This window comes from Parasteatoda tepidariorum, chromosome 4 (assembly GCF_982258835.1).
Source record: "Parasteatoda tepidariorum strain Cologne lab strain chromosome 4, Ptep-v5.0, whole genome shotgun sequence".
In the NCBI taxonomy this organism is placed as follows: Eukaryota; Metazoa; Arthropoda; class Arachnida; order Araneae; family Theridiidae; genus Parasteatoda; species Parasteatoda tepidariorum.
Window position 1 is genome coordinate 11,407,154 of NC_141758.1, and position 14,856 is coordinate 11,422,009.

The 14,856-nt window shown below is 31.0% G+C and overlaps 1 protein-coding gene across 1 annotated transcript; it reads right to left on the minus strand.

The window, feature by feature from the left end:
• Positions 1 to 7,055: 7,055 nt before the first annotated feature.
• LOC107452923 (uncharacterized) lies at positions 7,056 to 10,555 on the minus strand. The gene has a single exon (XM_087160661.1). It carries the CDS (start codon positions 10,369 to 10,371, stop codon positions 7,768 to 7,770), a length of 2,604 nt encoding a protein of 867 aa, XP_087016787.1. The 5' UTR covers positions 10,372 to 10,555; the 3' UTR covers positions 7,056 to 7,767.
• Positions 10,556 to 14,856: the final 4,301 nt, after the last annotated feature.

Consider the following 14,856-nt stretch of genomic DNA (forward strand, 5'->3'; position numbering starts at 1 on the left):
TCCACTACCCCTAAATCTAAAAAAAAAACGCTTTTCACAATGTGTATAAGGCCTATATTAACTTATGCATGCCCGCCTGGGAATGCATAAACCAAACTAAACTAAAAAAGCTTGAAACAACTCAAAACAGGTTACTGAGACGTATCACAGGCTCTCCATACTATCTACCAAATATGCTATCAGAAATTATCTGAAATCAGATACTATCAGCGAATATATCAGCGAATATATGCATCCTCTCAAAGCATTATAAATAAATAATCCCCCCCCCCCATTATTACTCCATGGATACTCCCAGAGAGGTGAAAGGACCTTCATGTGATCGCCGACTTGAGGGTATCCACCCCTAGTATTTTACCTAACTTATCCCACTCTTAACAGTTCTCAATCAACCTTGATCTACAATCTCACATTTATTAAGCTAGACACAGAATATAAACCTGCGTCGCCCAAAGCTTCTGCTACTTCTCTAGTATCTCTTGCTAACGTCAGTACTACAGGCGCCTACTCGTACTACATCATGATGAAGGAGTGGAGTGTCCGCTTCGCGGACAGGTGCTCCGTATAAAACCTCAGTCTATCTAAGTATAGTTAAGTCATGCAAAACCACTTAAACAGGTAACAAAATTAGTCAATTATTTGCAAATTTTAGCTTGTAGCTATTTACCGCTTTTTAAATTATTTTGAATTTTTCGGAGCAATTGGCATTTCAGCAATTGTATAAATTTTTGCATAAATAATCCTGAATCTATTGCAGGGTGTATGAAATTGCAAGCTGTATTATGCCCCGCCCTTCCCATTTTTGCCAAGTAGGCGTTACTTTCTACGGTGAAACTTATGGGAATAGTAATCAAACACACTCCGAGCTTGTTAACAGAATATATTAAACACTTCTATTACAATGAATGTTCTCCGCTTGCTAAGAATTGAAATGAGAGCTAATTAGTAGTTATATTGAATCATACTATAACAAAATGCCTACGTCGATAGTTGATCTTGTTACTCGGTATTAGGCCAAAGGCTGTTGCCGATTAATCTGCGCAGGGTAAAAATAGATAATCAATTATATATTTACATATTCAGACAAATGAAGTATTTATATTTATAACAGCCCCAGAGATACAACGGATACCACAAGACACTAATGTTATAACCGCTGACTGTAACCTTCGACATATGCTTACATATCTTGATGATTTTACTGGTTGATTTTAAAAACTATAACGCTCCCTTTGATGGAGGATTACTATCGACGTAAGTTGTTCGTCAATCATAATAAAGATTTGAGTCAGATAGTAGACTGTCTTGTCAAGTATTGAAGGCATTTAATTTAACTACTGCTCTTAATTTGCTCTCGAATTCTAGCTGATGGGGCACTACTATCAACAAAATACTCGAAATATAAGTAAAAAAATTTAACTACCACTTATTTTTGTTAAAAAAGTAATTTAGATTAAAATTATTTCTTGATGTTGTATTATGATATCATCTATATGTACCCAATATATAAACCCTTCTCCGCAGGCTTTTGAAGTTAGTGGAGGAGGAAATAAGTAAAATAAAGTAAAGCCAAGCATCAATGGTTTTATCCTTAATGTCCAAGAGTTAAATATACGCGCACTGATGGATGTAAGAGCCAGTTTAGGAGACAAGTTTCTAGAGACTGCATTCTAACTATGGAACCCAGTTATGCACATGCGTATTGCTTGAAAGTTGTTTTGAAAATTCCCTGCTTATTCCTTACTCATCTATCATTACGGAACACAGTAGGATGATCATTTCTGCCCATTTATATTATTTGAAGGGACTAAAAACTAATTTTTTTAAATTTTATATTAAAAAGTTGATTTGCCGGAAAAAGAAAACACAGTAAAGTTTTTTCTTTTATTGTTTTTAATATCAATTATTTCCTTAATCATTTTCTTTTATGATTAATTTTTTTACTTCTTCAAGCTTTATTTTCTTTAAACTATTCTTCACTACTTTTCGTTAATTTTTGTTGTTTGAGATAGGTAGGTATTTATCTCGCTTTACAGCTACACAATGGACTACTGGTGACGGTCTGGAAAACAATCCTGAGGATGATTGAAGAAAGGTCATAACAATTTTGGCCCTCTGCAAGAGAATGACTCCTTGCTTAGCGGTCACCTGCACGCGAAGTCGAGCATTTTACTCTAGAACAATTTCACTCGGGCCGATACCGCGAACCCTCGGTTCCTACGCAGGTTAGTCATAGTCGCAACCCATTCGCCAACAGAGCGTAGCCAGTTATGCTTGACTTAAGAGTTCTACTGAAAAGGCCGTGTCTTTACGATGTGTCATTGAAGTATACACGTATGAAAAAGAATGAAGGGTCGTTTTAACTGCTTTAGATTCTCACACCTCTGATTGCTGCCGAATGAGAACTTGGTTGCTAAAATATATTCTCCAACGAAGTGCTCATCAATCGAGTTCTTGTTCTCTCTCGATGGTGGTCGGAGGTGTGTAAATCGTTTAAAATGTGAATGGTTTGGTGCCCTTCTGAGCCAAGAGGCTGATTTTGGGTACCTTCGATAACAGACATGTGTCCATGAACCAGAACGCCTGTTGTATTTAAGAACCATTATGATTTAACAGACCTGTGTGTTCATTCTCTAAGAACCAGCAGTCATAATGTGGGTACCTTCATAAACCAAGAGTTCTTTCTTCCTTTTACCAATAGGTTAAATGTTAAATGAGGGGAATCTCATCAACCTACATTCTTGTTTGTATACTCTGACTGAATCGTCTAGTATGTTGCGTGTGGAGATCCTGGACCTTTAAATAGTCAAAATGAAAATAAAACGAGAGTAAACTCTTTATATTATAACCAGATGTTAGTAGCGTGTGGTAAACTTTCAATACATTATAATGTTAGTTGGTATAGGTACTATCCCATATTGAAATCTTCATCCGTATGTTAATTTTCAACCTCTGCTTATAATTAAGAAATTTAAGTTTCGTTTGAGACTCCGAATTAATCAACGTGCTAGACCCTTATCAGTAGCGTGCCAGCTACTGATAAGGAAAACTTAATTTTCCTCTATTATTTAATAAAAGGGCAAATATAATGCGTTTCGCCCCTTTCTGAAGTTTAGACATTCACAAAAATTAAGTCAGTTTAAATTAGTAAACTTGGAGGGAAAAAAAACTTTTTTTTTCAACTTTGAAGAGATTTTCGAAGTAAAAAACCTTTTTACCTCGGAAATTTAATAGAAGAGTGAACGATGTGCTTTGTCTCTTCAGAAATTTAGCCATTCGTGAAAATAATGCCAAGTTAAATTGATAACTTTAAAAAAAAAAAAAAACATTTGTTTCTCTACTTTAAAGTTATTTTCAAAATCAAAAATTCTATTTTACCGTGAATTTAAATTGAGGGGGCGAATAATGTGCTTCGCTCCTTCTGAATTTACCATTCGTGAAAAGAAAGTTAAGGTGGTAATTTCAGAAAAAAAAGAGAAACTTTTTTTTTTTTAAATCATTATTTTCTTCTGAAATTTAATTGAGGTAGCGAATAGTGTGCTTAGCCCTTTTTGAAATTTAGAATTCGTGAGAATGAGGTCATGTTAAATCAATAACTTTAGAAAAAAAGAAACATTTCTTTTTCTACTTTAAAATTATTTTCGAAATCAAAATTTTTATTTTACTGTAAATTTAAGTTGAAGGGGCGAATTCGTGAAAATAAATTTAAGTTAAGTAAATAATTTCAGAAAAAAAAGAACTTTTTTCAATTTTTGAGGGAGCTAATAGTATGCTTTGCCCCTTATGAAATTTAGACATTCATGAGAATGAAGCCACATTAAATTGGTAAATCTTTAAAAAGCCTTTTTTTTTTTTTGAAAAAAAAAACTTTAAAGCTATAATTTTATTTTCCTCTGAAATTTAATTGAAGGGCAATGAATAATATGCCTTTCCCCTTCTGAAATTTAGCCTTTCGTGAAAATAAAATTAAGTTAAATTAGTAATTTTAGAAAGAAAAAAAAAAACAGTTTTTTCCAAATATACTTTGTTTTCTTAAGACAAAGACTTTTTTTTTCTTTTTTAGGTATGATTACTTTCTATATAACGAAAAAAAAGTGATTTATTTAACTTTAATCAATAAAACATGTTTTAATGATACAACTTTTTATTTGTTTGTAAAATGGCAAAACTAATTGTATTCAGGATGCAACCTTAATGGCTCGAGAGACGTACCTTATGCTAATTAAATAAAAAGTTACAAAATCGCTTTTCTGAATAATTGGTTGGTAGATTTAGAAACATGTATATGTATATTCTCCAATTATGTTTGAAAGTTTTGGAACAACATATTCCATTTGAACTTAAGGCCAATAAACCAAACTCAACTCTTTATAACTATGACCCTAAAATTATTAGTGCTTATGGTATCATGACTCACAAGTTTTTAAAAAGATCTCATTGCTAGTAAAATTAAACATAAAGCAAAGGTCATTGAAAGTTGAAAAAAAAATTAAAAAAAAAAAAAAAAAAACTTTTTTTTGATACATTTTTTAAATGGAAGTTTACTTGGTATTTTTAACTCTTATTCTTAGTTGAATAATTGCACAATCAATTTAAATTATAATTTCAACATCAAATCCTCAATTTTGATTTTATCAGTTTTTTTGTTTCAAAATGTTTAAAATAAGTAAAATTTTGGTTCTAAAAAAATGTAGAACAGAATTTTAAGTTTGCTTTAATTACTTAGTCATTTCTTAATTTTAGATAATTTGGTTAAATAAAAGTGATAAAAAGTTGGAGAATAAAACTTCTGAGTAAAAAGTTTATTGCAAATTAATTCTTAATGGAATTTGTTTTATTGGTTGGAGGTACAAAATATACAAATTGCATTTTAAAATGTAAAGCAAGCAATATGTTTTTAAAGTATCATAAAGTAAATGGTATAGTGGAGAAAAAAAAATATATATTAAAATTTTGTTCCTTCCACCAATTGAAATTACTGTCACCATACACATTTTAAATTTACAAACCAAATTATAGAAATTTGGTTTTAAATTATTGTGTTTACTTACAAAATTTGATCTTGCTTAAGGTAATAAGTTACATTATTTTATGCAATTACAATTTAAAATGTCACTAAATTTTTATTTTTAATGTTTTTCCATTACTGGTTACTGATTTTTAAACTTAATTGTATAGACCTAATGTAAAAAATTTTAACATTAAGTTAATTATGAGATGAATTCTACTTAATTGTCATAAGCAAAAGTTAATGTTTTGAAAAAAAAATCTCCCTTATATTTAATTGCTAAAAAATTTAATATTAGTTTTATTGATTTGCTATTCATTTCAAAACTTAAATGTAGTTGTTTTTATATTGCTATTATATATATTTAAATTTATGAAGTTAAAATACTCAAATACATTACCAGACAAAGGAAAAAGTAAATGTAATAATTAAAACATAATTTAGAATATTGTGAATAATAAGAGAAATACAAATATGAACTAAGAAAAAATATTTATTTAAATTATACAAAATAGAAAACTGCCAGCAGTTTAACAACACAGACTATTAATAAATGTTACACAGAGCAATGTTTACAATTTACAAAAATTTGTATCTAAAAAAAAGGACTAATTAATTTAAGGATCATTAGAATTACTTTATAACTAACAGAGACTTTATATTAGAAATTGACACTGTTTTGAATAACTGCTTCATGACATACTTCTAATGGCTGAAAACTGATCTTGCATTAATTACACAGATTGACACCAAATTATGACATGAAGTTACCTAGTAGAACTGTAGAAAATGTTACACAATCATGTTTTAAATTAAGAGATTACATGCATATGTATAATAAAAAAAAAGAAAGAAACTCATTTAAAACAATTTACCTAAAAAAAAGGTACCCTCTTCTCTAATTAGCTACTAACTCATAAAAAAAGCCTAGCTGCAGCTATTAAATTTTTAACTGAAATTTACATTAATAAAATACGCCACACATATTTAATAACATAAATGCAACCAACTAGTAACTTTATATTTGATTAAAATGAGCTGAGTTTTAGGCTTTAAGTACATAATTTTATACACATAAAATCAAACCTTGTTAAAAATTGCATATAAGGATTAACAAATTTTCCAAAAACAAGACTCTTGACCATAAGCTGATAACTCTTTTGCTTTTCTAAGTGCTTAGAAATTTTTTTTTTTTTAACAAATTACTACACAGCAATTCTTTTTTAAAGATAAACTAAAATAGAAGGGGAAAAAATGATTTCTGTTGAAAATAAAAAGCATTCTTTATTTCCTATTATTTCACCAGAAGTCTAAAATATAAAAATTAAGGACAAAATTTTCTCAAAACTTAAGGATGCTGATTCTCTATTGGAAATAATTTGTACAACACTAACAGGAATTCACAGATAAACGATTTACTAGTTTCTGATCTTATGTGAAGAAACTTCAGAAATTTTTTTCTTCTTAATGTTAAAAATCATTTAGTCATAACAAGATACGAGGATTCTCTTGTGTAAAACAGTTGATTATGATGTAAGGGAAGAGTAGAGAGATTTTTTTAAAAAGCATATTCCTCCCACACTGAATTATTTTATGCCATCAAATCAAGGGTAATCGTCTCTTAATACCATACTTGATGTGCTATGAAGACTTAAGTCATTCATTTTGTTATATATGTTATCGGCAAAGTATGAAATGCCTAGGCATTGTGCATTATGGCAGATGTTTTTAGGCACTTAGGTATAAAAATTCACATACTGACTTCTTCCTCAAAAATTTTGAAGTAGAGAAAAGCAGAGAGAACACTTCAACCATGTGTGTTTATAATATCATATGATTACTTCTACAAGAGTTTGTTTGATAGGATAATCCCAAAACATCACATGAAAACAACTCTGTTCAACTAGAAAGCAATATAATAATAATGATAAACAATATTAAGGTCAGGATTTATAAAATTGCGAAAAACTGATGAAGTGGTTAAAAAATATTCATGAATCGCAATAATTAAATGTGATATTTTTGCCCTTTTTATCTTAGTAACATGTTTTTCTTTATTTTTTATAAATTTACTCCTTTATTTAATACACATGAAAAATATACCATCTAGATCAACACATAAAAATGCAGAATCAGAAGCCTGTTCTACATATTTGAAAGAAATACTATGCCGAAAATGATGTATATCCAAAATCTAAAAATAAGCAATACTTAGAAAATCTAAAAATAAGCAAAATTTAAAAAATCAATACAATATCCATTACACACAGCTTACAATGGATGCAATTACAATATTTTGCTCAACTAGTTATTTCAGTTAGCATGATATACAAACAATTTTGGCCAAATATATTTGATGTTAACACACAAGTTTTAGCTTTTATTAAAAGCAAGTTCCATAATTTCTTGAGGGTGGTTAATGGCAACAGCTTACAAAGAACAGAAATTAAAATATTAGAATCTTGCTCTTAGGATGGGTTTATTAAGTAGTAATTAGATATTATTACATTTTTGAAATCAAACTACAAGAATTTTTAAAATAAATAAAAATAACATGGATAAAAATTTAAGTTTTAAGAAAGCAAATATGATTTAAAGGATAAGTGAAACTTGAACATTGCTGTTTGTCACTTCAATACAAACAAATAGTACATTATAATTGCCTACACAAATAAAATAAAGTTTACACTGGTTTCCCTTTATATGTTGATAGAAAAAAAAAACTACTTATATTATTAACTGCAATGACTTCACATAATTCATTTCGGCATAATTAGAGATAAAGCAATATCCTGGGACTCTTGCACAGTAGGATTTGAAATAGCATTATTACGCTTAACTCTTTTACTTTTAACTGAAAATAGTCGCCGCTGTGGTGCAATTTTTCTTTTCTTTGTTGGAGGCAAAGGATTAAGAGGAGTGGTAGAATTATGATGAGCCAACAACTTTACTTGAGCTGATTTATATGTGTCGTTTAAAATTTTAACTTCTGATGCATCTTTGATACTGTAAATCATATCACTAAATTTTTTTATCAAATCCTCTTTTGCTTCAATTAATGATATGTTCACTGTACCACTTTCCTTTAAAAGTTCTGTAACTATAACATTTTCTCCAAAATCTTTATCAGCTTTATCTGTATCAATACATAAACTAGTTGCTTTTACACCCACTTTATCAATGCATTGTTTTGACTGCAAGTACCTGCATGTCAAATGAATATGCTTGCACATATTATTTTTAATACTTGCATCTATACATGTGCAAGTATATGCATGTAAACAGGAATCACATTCATCACAGCGTAGTCGACAGGTACAGCTTTTATTGTTCTTTTTTACCATATAAGTTGTCGCAGGGTCATTTGAAGAAAGTACAATGAAGGAATCATTTATTTCACTAACAAAATCAAGAGATAATGCAAGGCTAGTTTGATGCCTCAGACGCAAGTCACTCAACTTTGGAACTAGCTTGCCTTTATGTAAAATAACTAGTCTATCAAATAGTTTATCTCTGATAAATTTCATAATCTGAATAACAGATTTGTCTAAACGTTTCACCTTTTTACCCTTGAAATAAATATATTTCAGTGTCCGGTGCATACTTTCAAGATGCATGTTAGTATTGATTCCAAGGTTTGTTCGATAACAGTAAGCCCAGCACGCTGAATTTTGTCCATAAAACTGAAAAAAGTAGTCTCCAAACTGCTTTAGTTCATCATTTAAAGAAAACATATCTTTAGTTTTTGTAAGCAGAACTTCAAATGTGTTTACATCAGTTTCGTACATCAAAGTTTTTAGAATTTTGTACACAAAAACACGTAGATCTTGGTTTTTTATTTTGTTAAGATTGTTTCTCCAGGCATTATCAACATGCCAGGCACAATAAAGTCTGTTAGTAGGGACAGTGTGAAATGTTGATAGCCAGGCATTATAATAAGTTTCAGCCATATCAGACATAAAAATTGCAGTTGAGATATCCCCTACAACATCTTTAATCTCACTAAAAAACACAGCACATGTATCTTGATTGACTTTACTTGAAATCATGAAGGCGCATGGAAGTCCTTGCCGCATGTCATCGAGGACTAGCAATGTTGTCAGTTGAAAATCATAAGCATTTGTGCCATGGGTGCTATCGATACATATGCATTCAGGAGCATATTTAGTTAGCATTTCTCTCTGTGCTTCAGTCATAATAATAAGCACAAAATCATCACTTTGCAAATTTTGATGCTTTGGACAATCATACTCTTGAAATTTATAAAACAAAACATCTTTATTATCTTTGTGATTCACCCAAAGATCAATGCTTGCAGCATCACTTTTCAGACCACAAGCTTTAACCTCAAATTCCATTTGAATATTATGCAGGTCTTTATTTGTTAACAAATGAACTCGTCTAATTCCAGAAGAAGGGATATTGTCTCTAACGTCATCTAAAATTTTATTAAATGAAATCCCTGTTGCAATTTTAGCAGCAAAGAAACTTCTTTCTTCCTCGGTTAATGACAAATGTCCAATTTCATTTGTATGGCCAATATGCGTTTTGATATATTTTACGAGGCACCCATCTGCGGAACTATTCACAGTGAAGCCAGCAGGGCAATAGCCATTTATTTTTCTACTGCCTTGCGTTTTTAAGTGTCTCAGTCCTTTACCTTTACATTTATAGTAACCAGATCTGTTACAGATGAAGAACTGTTTTTCCACACCAGCAGTAGTATGGGCAACACCACGCTCTTTAACATAGCTAACAGCATGATCATTCTCCAGTTTAGCTTTCCATGTTACAAAGTCATTTTCACTTTCAAATTGAAGAGTTTCTTCTTCAATATCAATGTCGTGATCTGCTTCAAAATGTATTTTTAAATCCTTCTTTGATCCCTTAAAATGACACATGGGACAATCATCAGATTTTGTATCAATAATTCCATGAGCAGTTTTTTCGTGAAGGCGTAGATTGTAAATATCATTATATTGCTTTGAACACACATTACAAGGAAATTGAAAAACTTTACCTTGTTTTAATGAAGGACACAGAGATTGAATTTCAGCCGGATGAAATTTAAGCACATGTTTTCGTAAAGTTTTTCTATTTTTAAACATTTTTCTGCAAGAACTACATTCGAGACTGCTTGTGGCTCGATCTGGATCCTGATCAACATCCTCAGCAACATTTTGTCTGTCCGTATCCAAAAAATCATCGTCCGTTTTATGTTCCATGTCGTCAGCATCAGTATGAGAAACCATAGGTTTGTCCATATCCAAAAAATCATTATCCGAATTCCGTTCCAAGTCGTCAACAGTATTAATGCAAGTTGGCCCTAAAAAGGGCCGTTTTTTATAAAAATCATCGGACATAATAACACAGCAATTTAAGCGAGACAGCAGAGGCAAGCAAAAATGGCGATCTAAACAACATTCGAAAAATCCCACTCGCAGTGAAGAAAGTGCATTTTTCCCTTTTCTCTAATCCTCCCTCATATTTCCCTATTTTTTCCCTAAGTACCAAAGTTAGAAAGCAGGCCCTAGACAATTCTCTATATGAGTGACCATGATCTAAGTTATCTTCTTCCCTAGAACAAAAAATTCCTTCTCTATTTTCAGAAATGCACTTCAAAAAGAGTAATTTTTATTTTGATAACATGCTACTTCCCTTCTTGAAGATATTGCATTGTATAAATTGGTACAATGCAGTAACTTCAACATGCAATATCTTACCTTCTTGCAAAAGGAAATGTAAAGGTATTGCATCTCCTTTTCTTTCAAAAACTAACATTTCTGTCTTAGACGTTTCTGACGTTCAAAGAGGTAAGAGGCTTCATGATACGCAACGTGAGCTTTGCTGTTTCGGTTTGAATGTTTATGTTTGCATCATAAGTAAACTGCTATCACTAATTCGTAACGAGACATTTTTTTCACTATGTCCACTTGAACCATGGTGGCACAGGAAATAGGGCATTCGCCTCCCCTTTGGGGTGACAAGGGTTCAAATACTTGATACGAATTCCACACCTGACTCGCATCCACCACAGTGTCAACGTCAGTGTATCGTCAGTGGTAGGCGGGTCATGGGTTAGAGTCCTATAATCATCAAGATAATTGTGGGTAGTTTTAATCTCCATGTGAAGCAAATTCGGGGAAATTCCATCGAAAAGTCCTCCACAAAGGTAAATTTTTTTCAATTCACGATCGCAATGCTTGAATACGCCATCTGGGGAGAAGACTGGCTCCATGTCTTAACCCTTCCTCAACTCAGCTGTAGGAATGTACTATGAAATTTTCCCTTTCTTAATATATTTTGTATTTAACTGTCAAAAATATTTTTTTTTTTTTACATTTTCACGATGCTTTCTTATAGAACTATGATGATTGTAGTTCCATATTAGCGATCAAAATGTGTTGCAGGTGACGTAGAGTAGAACTCACTACCTAGGGCAACACTTCGCATGCTTTCCTCCCCCTTATCGTGTGGAGAGCCCTAGGAGAAGGAAGTACATTAGTTTCTGCCTTAATTTTCAAACTATATGGAACTGAAAACTGCAATAAACATAGTTCTAAAAGAAAGCGACATGGAAATTTAAAAAAATATTTTTAACAATTAAATACGAAAAATATTAACAGGGTTCCCAAGGTACTTGAAAGTCCTTGAGTTTTGTTTAAAAAAATCAGAGCTCTGAAGAGTCCTTGAATTCTGCCATAGGGTACTTGAAAAGTACTTGATTTTTTCGGAATTAAGATATCACTAATCTTTCTTAATAAAAAGCAGTAATAAAATAATAAATAAGTTGAAGCAAAAATTCTGATGTATGCAATTTTCAATGCTTGAAGTGAAAAGAGGTTAATGAAGATGCAAAATGTTTCTCTCCAGATTTTTCACTCCCGTTTATTGTTCATCTCATTCATGTTTAGAAAGCTGAAATTTTTAGCAAATTTTGGTTTTAGTAGTCATAGTTTTCGAATTATATAGAGTGTTTCATCGATTTAGAAATATGTTCAATGCGTTTACTTCATTATTACCACAGGTTAATATTGTTATCCTATTTGTTCTTTGAAGGTTCATTAATTATTATTTTTCTTTTTTTATCATTCATGAACAGGTTTTTACATTAAGCTTTTACTGCTAATAAATGAAAGTTAGTTCTCCAAATTTCTTGGATTATGAATACACATCATGATTCACATCAAAGTGATTCCTGGTTTAAGGATCGGAATTTATATAAAATGTTCTACGAACTGCGACTCAAATGAAAGCAATTATGGCATGACATATCTAATATTGCTTTAAAGTGATTTGCAAATTACTCACCAGAATTCGTTTTAAGGCGTTTTATAAATCACACATGATGATTCACATTCAAGTGATTTATCAATCACACATCATTATTTAAAGTCACATCTGAATCATATAACGTTATACGTATTTAAATAATTTCAGAATCATGCATCACAATTCTCATTAGTAGTTTACATATCGCACATTGGGGATGGCATTGGAAAAATAATTTATGAATTACTCATAGTTGTTCTAAATTAAGCGCTTTTCGAATCACAAATTGTCTTTTGCCACATAATGATCACTATTCACGTGAAATAATTGGCTAATCACGCAACAGAATTCACATTCAAGTGATTTATGTATCACACACCGTAATTTACGCCTTGTTAGTTTTTGCATAAAAGCATAAAAGTTTTAGGTTGTATTAAGCCCCGCACTTCCCATGTTGGCCATTCTAAATATAAAGTATGCGATACTTTCTGCGCTGAAACTTATTGGGATAGAAATTAAACACACTCCAGGCTTGTAAATTGAATATTAAACACTTAAATTACAATGAATACTCCCCGTTTATGAAGCATTGAAATGACAGATTGTTAGTAGTTATATTGAATCCAAATTTAACAAAATGCCCACGTGGATATTTGATCTTGTTACTCGGTATTAGGCCAAAGGCTGTTGCCGATTCATCTGCTCATGGTTAAAATCGATAATCATTTGTACATTTACATATTTAGACAAATGAAGTATTTACATTTAAAACAGTCTTTCAACAACAGACACAATATTTAGGCTAATGTTCAACTCCGTAGGCTTGTAATTTTAAACTCTATCCAGAAGACAATGGAACTCCTGCACCAAATATTAGAAGAAATATGTTTTCGTGGAGAACTTTTTGGTGTAACTGACCCGCATTTACCTTACATGGAGACGGAAACCTCCCACGGTTAGCCTGTCGGCTAGAGTACCCCAACCCATGATCCGTCTACCCCTGAGGATGTGTTACGTTAACACTGTGGTCGGTGCAAGAGAGGTGCGGAATTCGTATCGACCAGCCATCTCTGGGATTCGAAACCGGTTCACCTTTCTAGAAGGCTTAAATGAAGTATTGATAAATAAAGGCTTTTCCAACCAGGCTGGATAGCCTGGAACCCTACCATGAGCTCCATGGAATGAAATTCCATATGGGAATGACGTCACGTTCCAACGGGAATTATTTTTCCCCACCACGAACACCTTGGAAAGAGTTTCTTGGCTGGAATTGGAATCGGTTTCATTCCAACCAGTCTCCGGCACCTGGAATCGTCGTTCCAAGGAGGGAATGATGAATTTTTAAGGACTAAATACGATATTTCGTCGATGAATGTCTTAATTTTTTTTCTATTTCATAAGAGAAGATAACAAAATTTCTAAAAGATAAACGTGCCCGAGCCATTTTCAAGACGATAATTAAAAGAGAAATGTTTTGTTTCATTAGTATGTGTGAACGAAAAGATACTTTCAGAGTTAACTAAGAAATTACGGCAAACTAAAAATAATTATGCTCTCATTATATAATAATTGTTACTATTTCTATGTTATTATTACGGGATGTATTACTTGGCCAATAACTTTTTCTGAAGTTCCAATCATTTCTTTTTTTAATTTTCTTTCGATGAACTTTTAATTCAACAATATTTAACATCCTTTCGAACGATAGTTCTTTATACTATACGCCAATGGCAGCACATTTAAAAGAATTGTTTACAGGCATGATGTATTATAAAGTAAACAATTTATTTATAATAAGAAATACAAAAAAGAATAAAAACGTTTCAAAAAATATTTATGAAATTTGTATTTATTTCTTCTCTTACTCATTTTAAAAATTTTTATTCTCATTCTTCCATTAAAATATATACTATAAAAGCTGCGGAAGTAGTTCCCTGAACTATAATTTTTAAGTATTTCATACGTAAAATGATTTTACAAATCACGATAAAAATTTTATGCAGTTCTAGGAATTAATTTCTTGTGAACATCCGCAGTGTTCTTAACACTTATTTTAGATACGCACTCAGAGAATAACAAAAACATTTAACTATCAGTAAAAAGAGTCACTTTTATAATGTAACAAATAAACCAAAGTAATAAGCAAAGTAATAACTTTTTAGTCATTCATATTGTTACAATTTTAATTGAAAACTAATGAACTTTTCTGAAATTAAATTAATTTCAAAGAGATCAAGGTAAGCGCTAATTTTTTTGTCTGATAAAATTTGAATTCTTTCTGGGAATTAGTTTTGATTTAAAAACTAGTATAATTAGTAATCTATCTACTTGCAGTTCTCAGGCACGAAATTTTGAATCTTAATTCATTAAAATATGATCATTATTTTAAGAGTTGTACTTTTTGAAAAACATTTAAAATAAGTAATGAAACGTATTAAGGGATATATCAGAAATATTTATTATGAAAAAATGATTTTATTTTATGAATTATGCATGATAAATATGACAGTTTTTAATTAATAAAACTATATGTATAATAAATTGAAAAATATTCGCAGTTCATGTTTTTTTAGTCT

Coding starts and splice junctions, on each gene's coding strand:
- LOC107452923 (XM_087160661.1), bottom strand. CDS start 10,371: ATGTCCGATGATTTTTATAAAAAACGGCCCTTTTTAGGGCCAACTTGC.